At 38.8% G+C, this 24,175-nt stretch overlaps 1 protein-coding gene across 1 annotated transcript; it reads left to right on the top strand.

The window, feature by feature from the left end:
- Positions 1-3,898: 3,898 nt before the first annotated feature.
- Lamp5 (lysosomal associated membrane protein family member 5) lies at positions 3,899-19,685 on the top strand. Its single transcript, XM_047541153.1, is given in 7 exon segments — positions 3,899-4,231; positions 4,761-4,933; positions 5,312-5,342; positions 5,345-5,442; positions 5,541-5,646; positions 6,928-7,116; positions 17,840-19,685. Coding segments are annotated over 7 exon segments (840 nt in total). The 5' UTR covers positions 3,899-4,167; the 3' UTR covers positions 18,019-19,685.
- Positions 19,686-24,175: the final 4,490 nt, after the last annotated feature.

The raw sequence follows: 24,175 nt of genomic DNA on the forward strand, positions 1-24,175 counted from the left end.
AATGGTTTCTATCCTAGAAAGGATTTCAATGTTTTTCAAAGACAATGATTAAATGAAATGAACTAGCTCTCCATTAATAAGTAAGCCGAACACAAGAAAATGTTTTTGTGAGTGCTAATTCTGGCTTAAAAACAGTGTGTATCTGGTTCAGCTTCTCTCTCTCTCTCTCTCTCTCTCTCTCTCTCTCTCTCTCTCTGTGTGTGTGTGTGTGTGTGTGTGTGGTGGGGGTGGCATTGGTGGGAGTGGGAACATCAGAGGCAGAAGATAATTTTACACTTGACTGTAAGGAGGACTGAACCTCAACAATCAAATTTCAGCTGTAACAAAGCCCGGTCTTTTCCTTTTCTTTTAAATATATAAAACTTTTAGTTGTCAGTGGACCTTTATTTTATTTATATGTGGTGCTTAAAATTGAACCCAGTGCATCTCCCAGGCTAGGCAAGCCCTTTACCACGGAGCTACAACCCCAACTCAGCCTTTTCATTTTGAAGCTTATAAACATACTTTTCTAATTAGTTTTGTTTCCTTATTTTCATAATTTTGCTTTTTGATTCTACAAACACAAATTAATTGTATAAAGAGATTCACTTAACAACTTGAAAATTTTAATTTTGTTTAGAGAAAGTTTTGCATAGGCCTGTCTTTTGCATGTGCCTTATGTGGTTGAATGATCAGAGACAGAGAAACCACATAGAGGTAATCAATATATAAAACATTGGATTATAGAGCCTAATTTCTTCTTTATATCAAGTTGATAATCATCAAAGGATGAAGAGTTACATCTTTGCATCTATTTCCATATTCCATAGATATTCCATCTGCATTGCCCTTCCTCGTCTTCCATCCCAGGTCAATTTGTCTACTTCTTTCAAGACCCACCTTCTTTCAGAGGACTTCTTTGTCAATTACAACCTCTCTTCTCCTGGGATGGCTCTTCTGCTTTTTCCCCTGAACAGTTATGTACCCATTGTGCCAGGCTGCATTGCATCTTCATGTGTGTTCTTATTTTTTTCCATCCAAATTGGGAGTTCCATGATGCGCTCTTCTTTCACATACATAAAATAGCAATCATCCAAACAACCTGAGTTGCACAGAGGCTAATTCAATATGTAAATATATGGGTGAAGAGGATTCCTTCAGGACCTAGAAGATTTAGAGAGGATCCCAAATCCAGTGTGTTGGATCTGGTCACACTTATCCCTGTTGTTTTGTATTAACTACCAATAGTACTGATGAAACTTGCCAGAGCCTGTTCACACAGGTGAACATATTTATATCAATTTCTACTGGTTTCTTATGGTTGAGAAATGAGAAATGGATCAAATTTTGGAGAACTTTGTTAAAATTAAAGTATAGTTTATCAGTAAAGTTTTATTTTTCATCACCTGCGGTTATTTTAAGGAACTGAATATATACATTTTTCAAATTAATTTAAAAGTCTTTTAATTAATATTGGTTAAAGTTGCAGGTTTAATGATCTAGTTCCTATTGCAAATAAGAAAAACTACTGATAAAATGAATAAATTATTGGGCATTTGGAAGTGTAAGCAGTGTTTAAGATTGAACACCAAAAAATGGTATTGAATGAATTGTGTTTTGAAGATGATCTTCCCCAGAAGAAAAGTTTAAAATAATTTTTTTCTTCTATTTTTAAAATTCTTTCCATTTTTAAAAAATTCTTCTGGGCATTCCATTTATATCAGGTATGAAAAGAAATAGAAAAAACATTTAAAAGGAAACAGCATCTGGTTTATAAATCAACAACAATATGCTACAATATGTTTAGATTGTAAACTAAATTGTAAAGCAATGGTACTTCCCATCTAATCTTTTATTATTAAAGAAGAGAGTCCTGAATTCATCCTATTGGTCTTTTAACTATTTATGAAGTGAGAAGTCTGCAACAATGTATCACAAAGGAAATTATCACAATCTTTTACAGGTCTCTCTCTCCATTGCACAATTGCATTTGTTTACCTTTTGGTTTCTAAAGCACTAAGCACAATGCAAATAGTATATATTCAGTTGATGCTCATGGATTACATTAACATGTATTTTGTTTTGAATGCTTTTATATTCATTGTCTCATTTTAGTTAACCATCCCTCCATTAGCTATCATCCTAATATTTTAGACTGAAAAACTAAAATCTGTACATGGTCACAAAAATAGTAAATAGTGAATCCTAAACTGAAAACCACCTATTTTTTCTCATTAAAGTTGTAGAAAGAGAGAGGGAGGGAGGGAGGGAAAGAAAAGGAAGAGAGAAGGGGGAGAGAATGAGAAAAAATGCTATATTACATGTGTCATTGCTTTATAATTTTACATAAATATTTTATAATAATTGCTAACATGACAAAATGTAAGCATATATATTTTACAACTTTCAATTGACAATTTTTCTTATATCAATCACACTTTTGCCTCAATTCTTTTATATTTAATCATTTATGTAAAGTTCTTGAAAAATCTGTGGATGAAATCCCAAAACAAAATGTAAGTAAAGATGTAAAAATATAGTATTGATTAAAATAATATGTCATAAGTTGAATCACTAGTTATCTAATTTCTGATGCAGGAATGTGTTTGAAAGTAAAAAAAAATATGGATGCTCTGAAGTAAATTCCACGTTAGAATATGATAATACTTAAATGAAAATTCTGTACGTTCCAGGAATATGAATTGTTGCTAGAGATTTTAGGTTTCAGTTTGTTATTTGGTCAATGAATAAAGTATTTTTTATGGAAGTCAAAATCTAATATATTGTAGAGTCAAGGTATTATATAAGGAGAAATGAAGATGATCCTTACAAAGTTACAACATGTGATTCTTCTATTTTAATTCTAACTGACCACGTCATGTTTGGAAGGTCATTTAATTTCTCTGAACCTCGGTTTAGGGGTGGGTATAACAACAATAACCCATATCTTTCTTTGTCTACTCTCTAACATTGTGGGAAAGATCAAATTAAATAATACATGGAAAAATATTTTGCATTTTGCCCTTTAACATGACATTGTTCATTTTATAGCATATTACTGAGCCAGCAAGAATTTACTCACATACTGAAATATTCTCTAAGAAATAAAATGTTTTGACATCATCACAATTAATGAGGACAGCATGAGGACACCTAAAAAGGGTGTATTCTTATTTATAGAGTGAGAATGGAAAAAAAGCAAACTACCAAAAGTGTAAATATGGGAATTATCCCAGTAATATTTGTTTTTCTGTTCCACTAGAAGCTTTAGAATAATATCGGTGTGCATTTTGTCTTACATAACTATGTGACATTAATTAGAGAATAAATCTAAAATTCCTAACCTGACAGACCCTAGATAACCTCATAAACTTTACATCCCTCTTGGTAGAATAATCACAATATAATCAGTGAGGGTAGATGACCCCAGAGTTCAGAGTCCACATGTTCTCAGAAAGTAGAACAGAACAGTAAGTCTAAAAGGAGACACTGCATTGTCTCATGGCCCCGTTTAAGGAGGCATCAATTTAACTTTAAACCTATGAGCTCATTGAGAGCAGGGAAGAGAAAGAGATGTCTCCAAATGCAAGAAACTGTTGCCATAGCATTTTCCTTCTCATTCTTTTCTACCCTTCCTCCTCCAAAGCAGGAGCAATTTGTGCTCTACCGTTTTCTTTCAGGAGCCAAGAGCATTTTCAGAATTTAGACTTCAGTTATAGGATATCTACACCATATAATCATTGTACCTGGTAGGGAGATTAATAAGTCCAAGGGAGCCATTAAGTTTCCCAGGAGAAACTCATCGTTGCGGATACAATTGCAGAATTAAAAAAAACAAGCCCAGGAGAATTTTAGCACCCCTAAATCTCATTGGACCTCTGCACAAGCCAAGTCACAACCACTCCGGCAACACAACCGGATTCCTTTCAGCACTCGCCGTCATGGACAGCTCCCTCGCCTCTCTATGCTTTCCTCTGCAGTGATCTGATTTGCCCAGCCAGCAGCGGTCGGTGCGGCACCCGACACCGGTTCTTAGCCAGAGCGCACCGAACACGCGCTCCCTCCCGCCTCCCTCTCCGTCCCCCACCCTTCGCTCACTCCAGCCCACTCCAGCAGCGACTTTGAGGGATTCCCTCTCAGGCGCCCACTGCAGCAGCACATCTGGCCTCATTCGCAGCAACTACAAGCATGGATCTCCGAGGAAGAGCCTTTCTCAGCGTCCATAGACTTAGAATTCTTCTGATGCTGTTCCGTGAGTATCGTTTTAGCGGCTGGGTGGGTAGGATGCACTCTTTGCAGAGAATAGAAATGGCATAGTACAGTCAGTAGTTTAAGATTTAAAATGTGGTTCTCATGTTTTGAGTTTTTTGTTTTTTTGGTTTTTTTTTTTTTTCCTTTTGGGAGAAAGGGGAAGGATTTCCCTGCCGGTGGCAGGGTGCTCCCTTGGGAACCACACACCTGTGTGGCATATGCCAGAAACCGCTAGACAGGCTGGCTTAGTGGGGTCAAAGCATTGGTAAGAAAGATTTGACTTCAAGCCCCCAGGATGTAGAGAAAAGCGTCTCATTGCCAGTAAGACTATTTAAAATGCTTAAATTTTATCCCCATTTAAAATCAACAGCAAGGGAATTGAGTTTGTTAGCACTGGGTTAGAGAAATGGCTTGAAGAGCACACAGCTGCTAGCATGGAACTTTATCACTACTGTCTCTGCACTCCAGTGACCTAGACGAGTGGTCTCCAGGAGCACTAACCTGATGAGATTGTTTTATTTGTTCCGCAGATACAATGGCTCAAATCATGGCAGAACAAGAAGTGGAAAATCTCTCAGGCCTTTCTACTAACCCTGAAAAAGACATATTTGTGGTGCGGGAAAATGGGACGACGTGTCTCATGGCAGAATTTGCAGCCAAATTTATTGTACCTTATGATGTGTGGGCCAGCAATTACGTCGATGTAAGGAACCCTTTCCCCCAGCTTGATCCTAGGGCTCCAGGGCCGAAGGGCACCCTCCCTCAAGGCCCTGCGAAGACTTGGGTCGCCCGCCTTTCCCCCAAACCCATACCCCTGCAGGCTGCTCCAGAATGCTGCATGGGGATTCCGGCTTGTACGCCTTCTGCTCGCCCTGCCTGCTTTGAAAATAAATCCCCCTCTCACTGCTTCCCCACCGGCTGGGGCTGCACGTAGAGAATCTAATCGCATGTTCCTGGACCTGGGAGCGCGCGCGCGCAAAGGAGTGCCCAAATGTGCAACCCAGAGTTTGGACGCGCCGCCCTTTACAGCCCTCACTGGGGCCTGGGCCACTGAGGGGGCACGGGTCGTCTGTGTTCCCAGCTGATCACAGAACAGGCTGACATCGCGTTGACCCGGGAGCTGAGGTAAAGGGCCGCTGTGGCAGCAGTGAGTCGGAGCTGCAGGTGTTCTGGGTGGACCGCGCTTATGCGCTCAAAATGCTGTTTGTAAAGGTAACTCCGAGACTGGCGCGCAGAGGGGCGGTGGGTGTGGACCATAGCAGACCCAGAAGTCCTAGGAGCGGTTGACACGTGCCTCCCCCTCTTGGCAGGAAAGCCACAACACGTCCAAGGGACCAGAGGCGACGTGGAGACTGAGTAAGGTGCAGTTTGTCTACGACTCCACGGAGAAGACCCACTTTAAAGACGCGGTCAGCGGTGAGTGGAATCCAGCAGGGCTGGGGAGGAAGGCTGAAAAGTGCGGACACCGCGGGGAGCGCAGGCGCTAAGGACAAGTCCCTCAGGGTTTGGGGAAATGATCTGGACCATGCACTGCTAGGCCACTGGGCCTGTTTGCTCTCCAGGGTGGAGGAGACCCGAAGGCCTGTGAGTCCTCTAGGAATTCTTCTGTAACGCAGGGCCTATTTTGTCCTCTGACTGCTTCGTACCGGCCTCATGATTTAGCCTTATAAGAAGCACGGAGAAAGACGCCAAAGCTTTATTTTTATTTTCTTCTGTACCATATTTTTTCCTAAAAATACAAGAGGACAGTGCGACTTTCCTTTTTTTGGTCGGGATTGGATGACTTTCAGTATCATTCTGCGCATGGCAGCACGACTCACACAATATCTTGTCATCGACTGCAGCCACCTTGGACCCCTTTCTATACCGAGGTCTTAATTTATGAGCTTTTCCTGACCATTCTTTCAACATTCACCAGATCTTCCAAAAATACTGCAGCAAGAGGAACATCCATTTCCTAAATAACAATGTACCTATCTGTAATCACTATCAAAGAGCATATTTAAATTTTTAAAAGTTGTTTTATTCCTAGTGAGGTCTTGCACCAGTCACCTGAGTTGCAAAATAATTTTTATTGAAACCAAAAGAATACATGAGTCATCTCTCCCTTTTAATCCCTTTTAATAACTGTACTAAAAGAAACATTTTTCCTCTTCATCAAAATTTATCTTCAAGCATTTCCCACAATGCTTGAAAGAAAAAAATGAAACAAACAAACAAAAAACAAACAGGCAAGTAAAGGAGAAAAACGGGGGGGGGCAGATGTGCATAGGATATGTATATTTTTGAGTTGAGGACATTCACCAGAACACCAGCAATCCAACATGCTTTATTGAGGAAAATGTTTTATTCTTTGCTGAGCCACTGGAAAAACCAAGTCACTGTTCTTTCTGTGCTTTTGGGATCCCCATTGTTAGGCTTTATGTAGTAAAATGATGTGGGTTTAGATGTCACTCTCCTTTTCTAAAAAGAAATTCCAAGTCAATATTTAAGGAACCCTAGCTCAGAGAAAATGAATATTTTTGTCCATTATAATTTAGTGCCTTTGAGGAGCCCCAGCAGAGGAAAGGAGGGACAGGCTGTGGGTCTGAGATGAGAGGAAAGAACCAACCAACCGAGTTAGGTGCACCAAGTTAGGAGCAATGAGGGCGCGGCAAGCAAAAAGAGTCTAACCATTTCTTTGGACATTTGCCATAGCTGGGAAGCACACAGCCAATTCGCATCACCTCTCTGCCTTGGTCACCCCAGCTGGGAAGTCCTACGAGTGTCAAGCTCAGCAAACCATTTCTCTGGCCTCGAGTGATCCTCAGAAAACTGTTACCATGATCCTGTCAGCTGTCCATATCCAACCCTTTGACATCATCTCAGATTTCGTCTTCAGTGAAGGTAAATTGGGAAGTGGAGGTATGAGGAAGGAGGAAGGAATGGCTGATTTTAAGGATAGATGGGGAGAAAGAACTGCCAGGGTCCTAGGATGTTACAATTTGGATTTTTATCTAGGCTCAAGTGACACTGCTTCCCTCCATAACAATTCAAATCTAAAAAGGTAGTAAAATAAATATATCAGTTTTCCTCAGTGGCTCGCTCTTTCTCCTCCCCTTTCTTCTTTATCTCATTTCTTTCTTCTCTCTCTCTCTTTCTTCCTCCCACCCCATACCCTTGTACCCTCCTATGGATGAAGTTGTTAAAGACAATGTGATATTCTGTGCATTTCTCATGGAGCATTTCTGTTTGCTTTGTGTGTGTGTGCCTTCCTTTGGTTGGGTATTGCCACATAAATACAATCATCCAAATGTTCAGGATATTAAGGAACGCCCCCCTGCCCACATCGCCTACCACCATTTCCTAAAGAATTCAGCTTTCATAAAATATAGTGTCCATTCAATCTATACTGAATACAATGCACCCACCACCATCTTGTGATTATTCAAAAGGTGTCTGAGAAGTCTCAAGTGGTCATTGGGAGCATTTTCAACTTAAATGGTCATTGAGAGAAGGACCTGGTTCTTATTCATCTTTGTATTATTGGCATGTAACACAGTTCCTGACCCATTGCAGATGTCCAGTGAACTTTGGTTCTAAATTGATATTCTGAAGCTGTGGATTCAACTAATAGAGGCTTCCAAATGCCTGTATACTGGGCAAATCAGAATGTCATTATTTAGTAAGTACAGTCACATGTACCTGTTCTCAAGGAAGGATAGGGTGTACCATTTTAATGTATTTCCTAGAAGATTAGAACAAAGCTGCAAGACCTTAATGGTTTCAAAAAAGTCTGCTTAATTCTGGAAGTATTTATAAAATTTAAGTGTCTTTCTTAAACTAAAAATATTAAATTTAATTTGATTTTTGATTTTTTAAGTCCAGGAATTAATTATGAAAATACTGTAGTGTAGTATAGGTCCCCTGGGTCTCTACTACAAATGACTTTGAGTTTATATTGTAATTTAATAGTCTTTAGTGACTTTTTGTTTTTTTCTGGCCAGCTGCTCTAGATAGTTCTTAATTTCTTGGCATTACTTGTATTATAAGTGCTGCTCATACAAGTTACTTACCACAACCTGTTCTAACCCTTTTTGAGTTATTTCTAAGTGGTAGTTTATAGTTGTTATGGAATAAAAAATCAAATCTCATAGACGTTTAAAATTATGTACAAAGAAAAAATAAATAAGTACTGAACCAGAGCTACTTTGGTAAAAATCAGTAAAATCTCTTGCATGGAATGAAGAAAAAATACAAAACAAATTTTATCCATTTCAAGGTCCTCCATTGGGAAGGCTGCTGGATAAAAATACAGAGTTAGTAAGCATGTGTAATTTTTAACCATAGATCTAGTAAGCATAAGCAAAGTGGACTTCGTCTCACCCAGGATTTTCTGGCTAATAATTGGTATGCATTCTCCTGTGTGTGCCCTGAGGCTTAGCCTCCACACTCCTGGGAGGAGGCAGGCCTCATTCACAATCACTCACTGGATCATATGCCTTTGTGTGGAAGGGGTTCTTTTGTTCAGGCTCTTCTTGTCTGTGTCTCTTAACACCTGCCCCCCACTGTGTCTAGTAAAAGATCATAATATTCCAATTATTGGGAATGGAAATGATTGCTCTTAGGGTGTATTTTCAGGTTGCAGAAGTCCAGGGGGCTTTTACTGAGTTGCACATGCCTGTATGGGTATGAGTGGAGCATACTTGCTTAAGGGGCCAGTATCTGATCATATATCTGCACATCCACTATAGGATGTGTAGGTATGTGTGTGTGTGTGTGTGTGTGTGTGTGTGTGTGTGTGTATACACACTGTTTAGATGTGGTTATGGTCCAGCACAACATCAGGGTTTCTTGCGAAGAAACTATTTCCTGCATAATACCTGGCAGTCTTTAGAGCTGATTACTTACTAGACTTTATGAGACAAAGTGAAAAAAGGGTCAGCAAAATTGATTGACGAGCAGGGGCTGAAAGGAGTCAAAAGGTGGGTTGATGACTTTATCACATTAGTCCCTTTAGTGTATTGTGCTTGGCTACTGAATTAATCCACAAATGAAAGACTCTTAGCCAAGCACATAGCTAATCGCAGTGTGCACACCGATGATGAACTGCAGTGTGTACAACTGTAGTTAACATTGTTAGGATGCAGAGTCTGGTTCAGCAGATCTGGAGCAGGCCAACATGCTCCATCGCTACCCAGATTCCATGTCATTCTCCTGGTCCATAGAATGTTAATAGAGTGTTTGAAGGACTAGAAAAGGAAATGTACAACAAGTTTTCTTAGGTGGGGATTGGACAAGGTTGTGAGGCCAGAAACCCTCATAGGATGAGACTGTCTAGAGGGAGTCTCATGGCACAAAGGGACACCATTCAGAAGGAGAGGAGGGTAGGTGAACTCCCAAGGGGAGAGGGCTTATGTGTCTAGGAGATGTTGCTCAACAGCACAAGAGTGGGAGGAGTGGGTTTGGGTAGGAGAGCTTCTAGGAGGCACAATAGCTTGGGGCCTTATAACTGCAAGGACTACCTTATGAATGGATAACAGCTGCAGGGTGAAATTTCAAGGGTCATGCAAAAACGGGCAGGTTTTAAATGGCTGAACATTTGCTTGTTTGAGCTGTTTTTAAAATAACTGGACAGGAAAATTTTTAAGTTTAGCGCCAGCAGGCTTTTGAGCTGACAGGTCTCTGCTTGCAGTGAAGAAATAAACAACCAGGATACAGAAGCCACCTTTGGTCCATTTGTATACTAAACAATTTGTAGAGCAACTGTCACCCAGCAGTTCCAGGTACCTAGTTTCTCAGTTGAGGTTAATTAACTTGCCCTTTGCAATTAATTCATTGTGTGTCCCTTTGAGGGACCAGGGAAATTTATGGTTGGGATGGAATGGGGGATTCCTTCCCAGGAGAAAAAGAACCAGCCTGAGTATTTTAATGGCTTGAATTAAAGGAAACTTTTATACAGAATGTCAGAATAAACATAGCAGAACATGAAGGTTGCATCTGCTCTTAAAGATTCAGGGTTAAAAGGCATTTAAAACATACCACAAATAAGCTAGATCCTTTTTAATTCTCAGAGGAAAAAACCCAAACAAACCTGGGAGAAAGATCCTGAGTTCTCCATTTACAAGGGAGCAACTGAAGCCCAGAGAATTGGTTGCTTGCTGAAAGCTGAAAGCTACATCCCTAAACCCTGTAGCCTTGCAAGGCTTCAGCTGCTCCTGCTAAGTAACTATAATAAACATGTCAATGCAAGGGGCACCTTTAGTGAGTTGGTTGGGGACCCTGAATTCATGAGTTTTGTTTTTTTTGGATTTTTAAAAATAGCAATACTGGGGATGAAACCCAAGACCTTGTGCATGCTAGGCAACTACTCTACTACTGAGCTACATCCCCAGCCCTTACGAGCTTTTTATTATTGTTCCTAACAGCATGAGTGGGAGATGCCATCTGTGGGTGATTGCATTTTATTGGAAATGAGTGTGCCTTACTTTTCTCTATATATCCCCCTACACAGACCCTGGGAGAACAACCTGTGGCAAGCTTCCTTGCCTATCATAAACACATAGAAAGTTTGACTATCCAGAGTATTATGTAAACCTGTGCTTTACCTGGCACTTTTAAACCAAGAAATGTGATACCCTGCACAGTTGCTCTTCAGGGTTCCAGAATAAGAGCCAACCAGGGACAATCTGGTTATTAACACTGCTGAGAACTCTGTGGAGGGATTCAACATGGAACATCAGCATAGGGCCATGTGGCTAGGCACATGGTTCCAGGGACTATCCTCTGGAGACAGTAGGACATTTCTCAGGATTGCTGCCCTAAAGGAGTGAGATTTACTCACCAACTGCCATTCATCAGGGAAGGCTACTTTGGGAATGTCAACTCTCTGGTACTTCTGATCTGCCTTGTAGTTAAATACCAGTGGGATGTGTGCATAGGTAAATGCCAAGGACACTATCTGCTACCTTAAGTACAGGGATATCTGACCTTTCCCTGCCATGATGGAGCTCTCAGTCTTGTAAGAAAGGGTGCACACAATACATGTCATGTTCTGTCATACATGGCATCAAACAATTGTTTTTATTATTTTATCATGTCCAAAGTTTACATCATGATGAGAGTACCTGCCACTCATTTTAATAGCACCTCAGTATGCAAAATACCTTTTTTTCTGAGAGTACAAAGCTAGCCCAGAAACAATATGGGAAAAGGGTCAAACCCCTCCCTCTAGCTGTCCTGTCAAAGGACAGAGGGCTGCACAGTCAGCATAAGACCATCCTCCTGTTCACACAGGAGCAGTCTGGGTGTTAGCAGAGCTCTGGCAAGCTGATAGCTTGGCCTTTTGCTCATTCCATTGGCGTTCATTTGGGGTACAACGAAGAGCTCTTATAGTTTGTCTCAGGGAGTCATCACAACTTTAAAACACTGTGATTATTAAACAAAACACAATAAAATAAAACATCCAGCAAACAGAGCCTAAGATCCATCATGATTTGGCTGGGTGCACTGGGTTCATGGTTGAGGGAAATTCAGTTGGCAACTGGCAGCTGGCAACAGATGTGCACTTTGTTGTCTGATCTGTCTTCATCTGTTCTTTGAATGACAGGGCTGCTTGTCACCTTTCCCAGTCATAGGCCATTTAGTTTCACAGACCTTGTTGTGTGTACTCCAGAGTCACATGAGGCATAAGAGACCTGAAGTCTAAAAGAGGGGACAAGGAGTCAGAGATCTCAGAGCATCCAAAGCTGGATGTGATCTGAGCTGAGCCAAGGGATGCTCTTCTCCCTGGTAAGGATGTGGGTCCTTTCTTATATGATCTGTAGATTGTATATCAGTTTATTGCACAGTATTCACAGGAATCTGTAAGGTTTGTGGATAGAATTCAGGTAAACTACAAATTTCAATGGGAAAAATTTAAATCTTTACTTTTACTAATCTCTGATTAGTATTTGGCATTTCCTTTGGTTATAAATGAAGGTAATAAGTGAAAGTACTATTAACAGTACCTGTGATTTACTCATCAATAAAAATCATAATTATTTTTATCTCATATGAGTAATTTTAACTCATATTAGTTTGTGTAGCTCTTGCAAAGTGACTATTATTTTTACTGCCTTTCAATCATGCATATCAATAAATATTACGTTGTTCCATCTCAAATTATTTATAAAATTGATAACTAAATTTCATTTTTCTTTGTAAACATGTATTTTCATTTTTTGCACTCTTAAACATTCTGAGTAGGCATCTAGAGTTTCCTCATACCTGTGCTTTAGTGGATCATAAGCAACATTGTTTTAAGTGAAGGGAAATAGAACATAGTATAAATTTTATGTATTAATCACTTTTATGTTACTGTGACAAATACCTAAGCTATTGAACTTTAAGAAAGGAAAGGTTTATTTTGGCTCATAGTTTCAGAGATTTCAGTCCATGGTTGTTTGAACTGTTGTTTTGGACCTATGGCAGCACAATACTTAATGACTGGAGCGTATAGCATAATGCCTGTTCCCCCTATGGTGGCCGGGAAGCAGAGAAGGAGAGGTAGGAACTAACTTCCTTTCACTAGGCCTCACTAACGGTTCCTCATATTTCAATAGTGCCATAACTGGGAACCATGACTTCAACACATGGGCCTTTGGGGGACATTCAAGATCTGAACTATAATATATCAAATGTACAAAGGAAAGATAACTATTTATAAGACTTTTGCTCTGTTATGTGTGTGTACATATATTCTTTGTTGCAATAAAAATATTATTTTTACTATGGGTCATAATCTGAGTTTGAAAGCACTGTCTTAACCTGTAGGAATGTCTGTTTTGCTTTTGTAGGTTCATAATGCAAAATTTGTCCAAAACTCTTGTGGGTAGTAACCTTTCAGAATTGAGCCTATTTTAGACTTTAGGAAGGCAAAACAGTGCACAGTCCACATGTTGCATAAGACCCCAGAAAAGTCCCAGGGCAGCTCCTGTAAGAAACATTAATATATCTGTTTCCTGCCGGGAAAACATGCTAAGTAGGATGAATGAGAATTATAAGCAGGTGCACATGAGTCTAAGTCAGATTTTTCTGCCAAATGAATGATACAAAGTTTTTTTGGTTTCCACACCTTTGTGGGTTTTGAAATGGTAGAATACAGTTGTGGATTATGAATTTCCTTTTATTCGACCATTTAACGGATGAGGGTTAATAAGGATAGGAATTCAGTATTTTTCATGATAAATATTGATAGTTTTTATTTTCCTATTATTTTTGACATCTCCATAGATTAATAACCTCTCATATACCTTTTTCCTGTGGTGTTAATTCAGGTATTTTTTTTAAAGTAACACAAAACTCTTAAAAGAAATAAATCAATAATATTTTAGTCTTTCTTCTCTCTCTCTCACTTGCCAAAATAAATCATCTTTTTCCTTTCAACCTTCTTAGAGGTTGTGAGATGGTATTTCTTTCACCCAACTTATTATCCATTTAGGGATACTACTTTTGGTACTAAATTTCCAGATTTTTAGACTTAAAAGGAGTACCTATAAGATTTACATGTGTAAAAAATTCTCTTTATAGATAACAGTGATAGAAAGTCCACTCTGCCTGGCCTCCTGTGTTATTGTATTTGATGCTAAACCCTCTAAAGTACATCTTATCCCTATTTTATAGGAATCTGAGGTTGAGGTAGGTTAAGTGACTTGCCCAAGCTTACTCAGCAGGCAGGTGGAATACCTGAGACTTGAACTCACTTTCCTCAATCTCCCTAACAGTGTTTCACTGCATATGTTCCCTCTTGCTATGAGAGTCTGGACCCCGGGGGCCACTTAAAGTTCATCTATATCTATATCTACAGCTTGCTCTCTCTCTCTCTCTCTCTCTCTCTCTCTCTCTCTCTCTCTTTCTCGGGTTTAAACCCAGGGCCTTATGCATATTAAGCATTCACTGTGCCACTGAACTATACACACAGCTCCTACATGTATCTATATTCCTGTAGTTATATCTATCTGCACATTTGTCTATTTACTGATAGATATATGGTATAAAAAGAAAGAAAGCATGACTTTATAATTTGGCTAATGGATCTTGGAGACCCATTTCTAGATTCTTCCCAGTCCACTCAAACTTTCTTCTTTACTAAGCTCTCCTGGACTGTCTGTCCACCTGTCTGTTCTGAGCACCTGGAGTTGTGGCCACACTATCTTGGAGAATGCCATATGGCCTTAATGTCCAGTGGTTTAGCTACTTAAGCTCTTGCTTCCTGATTCAACTCTCATCTCCTTCTGTGTTATATTCCTGGGAGGGTGTATGTTATATTTGAGATCCCTGATTAGTTGGTTGCCTAGGTAATTATCAGTCAGGTAAAAAGAAATGAGTTAAAACCAGGGTCTAACAGGTTGGTCTACCCATGAAACTGCTCTTTGGGAGGGAAAATAAGAAGGGAAGAAGCAGAGGATGGAGCCAGAGGCCAGTGTTGCCAAGATGCTTGGGGCCTCTGAGCAGCAGACGGGTGAGGCAGAGATGAGGGACAATGTGATATCATGGGAAAAGATCTCTGCCATCATGGAGTTCTAAGTCCAACACTGCCCTTGGTGCACTGGGAACTATCAGCAAGTCTCTTCCCTGTGGGGAACCAGCATTTGAACTACAAGCTAATCCTCAAAGGACTGGAATTCTTTAGAGTTGAATCAAATTGTGAAAAAAATGTCCTCTACAAATTTATTTTCAGCATTCTGATTTTAATAAGAAGAAAGGATCAACTTAGTGCTAATAGATTCTTAACACTTCTCTGCCATTTGCCAAACTATTTTCTCTTTTAACATTATTTTTAAGAATTTTATTTTCTGTTGGGATACATGATTATTATGAAATTTTTATTTAGGTGTAGTTGATGTTTTATAAACTAGACACACTTGAGTGCATGGTATGATAACTATTTGACCTGTGAATATACCTATGAAATTATTACCACAATCAATGAAATCAATCCAGAAATAATTCTGAAAGTTTTCATATATACTTTTGCAATAAATATCCAGCTTAATGAATTTCCAGAACCTCTGTGACCAGCATACAGATCAGGCTACTTCCTGGGATTTGGAATTCAGCAGCCTTTTAATCCCAGTAGCCAGGGTCTGCTAGGCACTGTCCTAATTATGTTGTTAAACTATTTGAGTACAGATGGGGCTTTGTTTATGCCTGGGCACATTATTCATCATCAGTTACCTTGTGTGTAAAATGGGTATAATAATTTTATTCACCTTAGAATGTTTAAAGGGATTATATGAGATAACTGTGCTTAGAACTGAATGTTAATTTAGGAACTAGGAATATTAAGTATACAGCTTTTTAAAAGCTGTGAATTTGTATGAAATTTTCCATGAATTCTTATTATGAGAGAGGAAGATTCCTCAGACTCAGGTCTCATCTCCTTTCTCTCTGTTGATTTCATACATGGGAGATGAGGGAGTATTTCCAAGGAGCAAGAGGATCCTGGCACACAGTAGGCACTCAATAGATGTTTACTGGGTTATCTTGACTTGAAAACTCAGTATCTCTGAAAAGATTTCTAAAGCTTGTTTTCTATAGTTGTGGCTCATAAATTTTGGGAAAAGTTTGGCTGCCTGTTACCTCCAAGGAGCAAATAAGCCCAAGGAAATATATTCTGCTTTCTGGGAATGCAATTCTCATTGGCTCTGTAAGCTATATGGCTATCAGAAATTCTTCCAAGGGGGGAAAAAAATAAAAATTCACTCTAAAATGGGAAGTTGGGTGTGGAAGCACATGCCTGTAATCCAAGAGGCTTGGGAGGCTGAGGCAGAAGGAGCACAAGTTTAAAGCTAACCTCAGCAACCTAGTGAGGCCCTAAGAAGATAGTGTGACCCTGTCTCAAAATAAAATATAAAAATGGTCGAGGATGTTGGTTAGTGGTTAGGTGTTCCTGGGTTCAATTCCTGGTCCCAAATAAACAAATAATATGTAAAATAAAGAAAAAATGGAATGGGAGACAGGGAGCTATTGAGTCATCCTGAATGTTAGTTACTCATATGCCCTCTTCTATCCGGGACCGTTGTCCTCTTCGAATGAGAATGCAGCTTTGTGAGGAATGTACAACAGTGAGGGAGGAAGGGGGCACAGCCTACCCATCTGGGTCAGCCAGATCAAATCTAGCAATTGGTGGGGTGACAGATGTTGCAGCAAGATCATCCTTACATCCTCTATCCTGAAGCTTAGGAGGATGCGAATGAATCCACCCCAAAGCACTGCTGACATTTCCTTTCTTGATCTAGATGTTGGTTGTAAGGACATTCCTTTGTCGAATATTCATCAAGCTCTGTTACTTTAAAAAATTTGTAATCTAATTCACATATGTTACTATACACATATTTTAAAGTGTGTATGCATTTTTATAAATATAATGCTTAAAATGTAAATTTTAAAAACTGTATAGCTCAATATATTTTATCTATACTTGCAACCATGTAAACATCACCAAATCAAGATACAGAACATTTTCATCACAATTGAAAGATCTCTGTGTTCCTTTTCCTGAACATGAACAATTTACTGATTTCTATGATGGTAGACTTTGTTTCACCTGTTCTTGAACTTCATATAAATTGAACCTTACAGTATTGGACTTTATTGTGTCTGACAATTTTTACTCAACATAATGTTTCTTTGATCTATCTATACAGCAACTTTTCTTTCTGTTTGCATTTTTTTTTTTTTTAGTACTGAGGATTGAACCCAGGAGCAATCCACTATTGAACTATATTCCCAGTGTTTTATTATTTATTATTTTTTATTTTGAGACAGATTGATACCAAGTTACTGGCTTTGACCTTGTGATCCTTCTGTCTCAGCCTAAGTAGCTGAGATTATAAGATGTGGGTCAGGGCACCTGCCTCACTTCTTATTATTGTTAATTAATAGACTGTATAAATCTACTGCAGTTTATTCAACTTTTAAGGATATTTTGTTGTTTCCTGTGTTTGATTAGTCTCAATAAAGCTTCTATAAACATTTATGTTAAAGTGCTTTTGCGTCCACATATTTACATTTTTTCTTGGGTAGATACTTAGAAAGACAATGTCATGATATAAGGTAGGTGTATATTTGTCCTTATTAGAGATTATTGATCCATTTTACAGAGCAGTTATACCATTTTCCACCAACGTTGTTGAGTTCCATTTGTTCTGTATGGTTACCAACACTTGGTATTTTTAACCTTTTTGTAAGTTGTATATTTGTATGCAATTCTCTATGCTATATGCATATGGCATACTTTAATTAAAACGTTAGAAAACCATTAATAAAAATAATAACAATTGTATGTAATTGAAAAAAGATGAAAATTTAAGTAAACCATCTGGATGTTTTGTTGGTGTATGCCAGGAATCTGATAACTGAATGTTGCCCTATTTAATTGTTGTATTTTTATTTTACATTGGGGAGAACTCTTAAGTGGCTAAGCCTTGGGATTCACTGAGAAAGTATAATTTCTGTAAAGAAAAGAATTTCCCCAAAGATTCCTTAAAAGACCTTTTCATCTTCATTTCTGTCTTAGTTTTAATATGTGAACTCATGATTCAGAATACTTTGACCAGAACTCACTCCTTTTTTCTTTCCATTTCAGAGCATAAATGTCCAGTGGATGAAAGAGAGCAGTTGGAGGAAACCTTGCCCCTGATTTTGGGGCTTATCTTGGGCCTTGTCATAGTGGTAACGCTCGTGATTTACCACATCCACCACAAAATGACTGCCAACCAGGTGCAGATCCCCAGGGATCGATCCGAGTACAAGCACATGGGTTAGAGGCCATCAGGCAGGCAGCCCCCAAGTCCTAGCCCCCAACTGGATTGGGTAGAACAACAAAAGCACTTTCCACCTTGCTCATGGGATACACCAACATAGCTACAATCCAACAGGCCTGGGTATCTGAGGCTTGCTTGGCCTGAGTCCATGCTTAAATTCAGAGATGGGGGCAGGGTTCATTGGATTAATGGGCTAAATTACTATTCTCTCCATGCTGGGGAGCAAAACAGAAGGGGGTCAGCCAGCTTTCATGCTCATGATGGTTTGGCTTTGACTCTCCAAGAAGCAAATAACAACACTTGAAGAGGAGTTTGGTCCTGAAGTTTTGGGATTGAAAATGGGCTTCCTTTGGGAGGAAACCTCTTTAGGTTCAGGGAATAGGGGGTGCTTTGCTCCCTTGGCCTCAGCTGGCTTACTACACCGTTTAAATGCATACAAAATACAACCTCATGCTCCCTGCAGCAAGACCCCTGAAAGTGATCCATGCTTCTGGCTGGCGTTCTGCATGTCTAGTGATTGTCTTGGGAATGTTTCACTGCTGCTTGCACCCAGTGACTTTACAGCACAAGAACCCGTTTAATGTAACTATGCAGTTATTTGGAATATATAATGTATCAGGTCCAAATAAGGTGACCTGAAGAATCAATCTATATAAGTTTGTTTTTGAAATGAATTAAAACACACTACTCTCTGGCCTTTGGCTGCTTTCTTGAAACAAGAAAACAAAAGTAAAATGGTATCTTTGGCATCAAGAGGGGAAAGGTGAAGGATGCAGACGGGTTTTTTTATTTTTCATTTTTGCAAGAGGAAAAGCAAAGAGAAAAAGTCTTAGTTTTTCATTATTGTGATAAATATCTGACATAAGAACTTTATAAGGAGGAAAAGTTTATTTTGGCTCATGGTTTCAGAGATTTCAGTCCATGGTTGCCTCACCCTGTTGCTTTGGGCATATGGTGGTACAGTATATCATGGTAGGAGTGAGTGTGTTATCTCATGGCATCTGGGAAGAAAAGAGAGGGAGACAGGAAGAAGGAGGGGTCCAATATCCCCTTTAAGGATTCAACCCCAATGACCTAACTTCCTTTCTCTAGACCCCACCCCTTCCCAGGTTCCATCACTTCCCAATAGTGCCATGAACTGAAGACCATTTCTTTGGAGGATATTTAAGATCCAAAACATAATAGGAAAGAAATTAGCTTTTCCAGGTAAAAGGATATGGATTTATTTTAGCAAATATAACTAGTTTTAATAATGGAACCTCTTACATGATGGGCCTAGTATTGCTTCTGATGTTTCTTGGTCTTAAATTTGGCATTTCTCTTTGTATTGAAAAGCTGGATTGGATATGTCAGCGTAAGCTGAGTTTTATTTGCAGTAAAATGTAATTTACTCACACTTTAGAGAAATGCACATAGGATAGAAATCCCCTCCCCACTGCCCCATACAATCTCCTCCAACCAATGAGAGGCAGCTTATGAATTCATTTCTTTGAGTCTTTAGCTGCTGAGAGCTGGGGACAATAGAAATTCGCTATCCCAATAAATCTTGCTAAATATCAGTCAGTTGTTCTATCGTTCATTTGTTTGCTCCACCATCAACCTTGATCTTCTTTACCTGATCTCTCTTTGGTGTCTACCTAGAACCAGTGAGAGGGAAATCTACAAATTCTCATAAAAGTTCCACAAAGCAACTCCCCAAGGGGTGTCTAATTCAATTATTTCATTCATCGGTGACCTTCTGGTCCCCTTATTCCAGATTTCATAAGCACTTCCATTTCAGCATCTCACATACTTTTTTTAAAAAATATTTTCTTGATTTATAACCATGCAATGATTTGGGGAGAAGCAGACACTTAGATGTAACTAGGACTTCACAACAAGTCACCATTCTATTCTATAACTCCTTCTGAAAAATACTTAGACTGATTCTGAGAAAGTCCCTCTTGAAAAGGGACTTTTCCCTTCTCCTACTCTTGAAAATTTCCTTGTTTTTTTTTCAAACCGTGTTCACAAAAAATATGCTTATTAATCGTTTTGGTATTGTAATTTACTCACATATTCTATGAACACTGAATCTGAACACTTACTATCAATTTTCAGTGCCAAATGTACACTAGTAAATGTGATGACTGGGTTGGGGGGATCGACAAAAATAAACCCACATAAGTATGTGATTCTAAGATATTAGACTCCCTGAGTCTTCAAAATGGTGACAGGTAGTCACATCCCTGTACCTAAGCTGAACTTTGGAATTCAAATTTTTTAATTCTCAAAATTTGGAGGGATTTTTTTAACCTGTAAAATGAGATGAATGAAAAGTCATTACTACTATTTACTACTATTGTTATACTCATCATTATTTAGCATGTTATTTTATTTAGCTGTCTTACATTAAATATTCAACTCAGTTTCTTTGAACCTAACCTTATTTCTCTGAGCTCCGTCTTTCTCTTCATTATGAATGGAACAAGATAATGGGATGCAGAGTAGGAGCAGTACCTATAGTCATTCTGTGGCTACTACTGCAGGAGAAATAGGCAGAGATTGGGGCTTATCCATCTGTGTTGCTCCCCATGCTCTTAGATGGGCAAGAAAATAAGCAGATAAGCCACAGATGCTCATTACCTCTTTAACTGTCACTTTCTTTTTTACCAGGACTTCAAACATAAACGTCTCTGGGCACACAAGGATACTGGGTCTAGTTGCTGGGTCTGCCTACATGGAAACACCACCTCTGACGAACCATAGGCTGATTTCTTTTGTGGGAGAGTAACTTTGATTTAAATTCTGAGAGTGGTTCTTTGTAAAGTCCCCCTGTTCCCAGGAAACAGCCCCCATGAAACTGCCTCAAAGGGCAGGGGACAGTTGCTTCTCTCCTGGAACCTGAGAAAGTCCTCCAACCTGTAACTACTTTTTTTTTTTTTTTTGCCAATTGTCCAATTTTTCCCTTAATGAAGACTTGGCAAAGTTGCATGGGTATGGAAGACACCAGACATGTGAATGGAGAAGTGGGAGGAAAGATGTTAGGAAAGATGTTAGGAATGACTGTTTGTGCTGGTCATCTCTGGTAGAGCAGCATGCTTTGTGTTTGAGGGTTTTTTACAGGGAGTTGGTCCAGACATTGGCACAGAAACTTTCCCGGAGTCAGTTTTTCTGCTGAAAAGCCAACTTCCTCTTCACTACCAACACCCAGTGACCCAGGCAAACAACTTTAAATCAAGATGTCTTAGCATGTAATTTGAAACTGACTCGAGTCATCTGACAACTGAAAATGTCAGTTGTAAGGCATCATCCTTAGACAAAGAATCTCTGTGGTAATATTCTAAAACTTGCAGCTTTGCTATGTACCCAGTTAATTTCAGTGCAGAAATAGGAAAATGTCTGGTTCAAAAGCTTTAGCATATATCCAAATTATTGTGTTTCTTGGTTCATTTTCTTCATTTGAAAATGTAATTCACTCCCACATTCTTGTAAAGTTATTTGAGGATTCATGAAAGTACACTTCAGTTCCTAGCCTGGCACTCTGGAGATGCGCCACAAAAGATATTATTAATGATATTTTTCCAGCACAATTCTTAACATATTTATTCTGATTTCACTTGCCAAACAAGAGTTCATGGGAGTTCAAAAGGGACTATTGCAGGGGTTTTTAATTTGGCCTCTACAGTTCTCTATGTGCATTTACTGAATTCATAATGTTTCTATGCAAGAATTTCTCCCACCACGGGTCCAGTAAACCACTTGGGGGGGTGTCAATTTGGAAGTGAGGGAAACTATTCATCTATGAACTTGGAAAAAATATTCCTTTAGTGTTTACTAATTTGAAACAAAAGATATAATTTCTTTTAATCATGAATGTAGGACTAAACCACTATAGGTCCGGTGAATTTGTCATCAACAGAGATCACTACCTTAGACACTTTTTGGTGGTATCTCAAAAAGTCATTTATAATCACTGGTTTGAAATTAAGATAGTTATTACTCCCATTATAGGATCAGGATATTTAATGCATTATAACAACAAAATGAAAGTTTTTATTGTAATTATTAATGCATATTGGTTGTACAAATTAGTGGATTTCACTGTGACATTCCATACTTGCATATGTTGTGCTTTGATTATATCCACCCTTTCTACTATGCTATCTTGCCCTCTCCTCTCCTTCCTTTCTTCTAACAGTCTCTCTTCATGGTTTTTTTTTTAATTTGGTTTCCATATATGAAAGAAAACATGTTATACTTGTCATTGTGTCTGGCTTGCTTTGCTTAGCACGATGTTCTCTAGTTACATCCATTTTTCTGCAAATGACAGGATTTCATTCTTTATACCTGAATAATACTCCACAGTGGACATTTAACTTATTTTCTTTATCCATTCACTTGTTGATAGGCACCTAAGCTGATTCCATAGCTTGACTCTTGTGAAGAATGCTGTCATGAAGATAGGAATAAAGGTATCTTCTTTGTATGCAGACTTCATTTCCTTTAGATAGGAATGGTAGAGCTGGATCATGTAGTAGCTCTAATTTTAGTGTTTTGAGGAACCTCCATATTGTTTTACATAGGAGCTGTATAATTTACAATCCTGCCAACAGTATATAGGGGTTCCTTTATTTTCACATCCTCATCAGCACTGAATTTTTTGATAACTACAATTTGATTGGTTTTCTTTGTAAACCCATGCATTCTAATTTATGCACTTAAACATATCTGTCGGAGAAAGTGCCTAAAGTTTCAGACAGCCCAGAGGGCCTATGTGCTAAGAGTCCCAGGGTTAATGGCCATGACAGATATCATTTAAAGTGACACACCTGTGGAGTTGTTTGCCAGGGAAGAATTCACAAAGGCCCATGTGACAAATGTGATCATGAGTATTTTATTATCACTGATCATGTACTTTCTAGACTCTGTTTCAAGTACTGGGGACACACCAATGAACAAAATAGGTAAAAATCCCTGCCCTTGAAATGTGCGTGCGTGCATGTGTGTGTGTGTTTCTGTGTGATGTAGGTAATATGATTAAAGTGTGGTCATTACCTAATTCTTTGAGACTTGATTATCTTGGTTAAAGTGGGTTACATAAAATACTGATGTCCTCTCTAGTTTTAAGTTTTCAAAAATGCTGACTACAATAGATATAATTATTAAAGCATTTGCCCCATGATCAAACCTCTCAGGATAAGGAGTGCATTTAAAATAGCATATTCTGATCCAGAAATCAACAACCCATAGACTTTCCCTAAGTTCTTTTTTGGCCTTAATTAAATCTATGTAGGAGATGCAGTTAGAGTTTCATCTCTGTTCCCTTTCCCTTTCTGGAGGTCTTTAGCTGACATTCCAATAACTTTCCCAATTCTCTTGGGTCGAGAACTGTTCCCATGTGCAGGTCAAGATGAAAGTTCTGTGAGTTGATATACCAGGAGCAGTGCTCAATCAATATGAGATAGGACATGCATTCTCATCACCAGGTCAATTCCAAAGTGTCTCCTAGAAGGTTTGCAATGGCATTGAGCCCAGTGTCCCCTATACGAGCCTATTCATCTAAATGCACTTCCTTTTCTTTTTACTTGCTCCTTTTTGTTTCCTTTCTACACTCTACTATATGGAGATTCTCAGGATCATCCCCTGAATAAAGAATTTGTATCTAAGTCTTTGTGCTGGGCCCTTATTTTGTCATATCCCACACTAAAATAACATAAACTCAAAATGGAAATATAACTTAAAATGTACACATTCAGAGGCTCAAACTGAATGATTTTCCTGCACCCCATGATTTGTACTGTATCATCCCACTTTCACAAAATTTCTCTTGCTTGTACATTTTGAATCTGCTTCAGCTCAATTTCGTCTTCTCTTTCCTCAGAATCTCAATACCATTTCCTTGATGACACCATGCTGTTCCTTTGATCAGTTTGACCAAGGAGTCTGAACTCATTGAGTTGTTAACTTCATGGAATGATTTTTATTTTTACAGTAATTGCTAATAAGTGTGTTCTTCCCAGTGGATAATAGGGATACAACCACAACTCAGTTTGTTTCCATGTATCTAATTCAATTTTTAAAAAAATCAATCTCATTCTATTTAAAAAAAATAACACCTCTCCTTTCTCTTCCAGGCTAAGTAAGAGCTCTCACTTCTTTTTCTAATCTAAGTCATT

Source organism: Sciurus carolinensis, chromosome 2 (genome assembly GCF_902686445.1).
Source record: "Sciurus carolinensis chromosome 2, mSciCar1.2, whole genome shotgun sequence".
NCBI classification, from domain to species: Eukaryota; Metazoa; Chordata; class Mammalia; order Rodentia; family Sciuridae; genus Sciurus; species Sciurus carolinensis.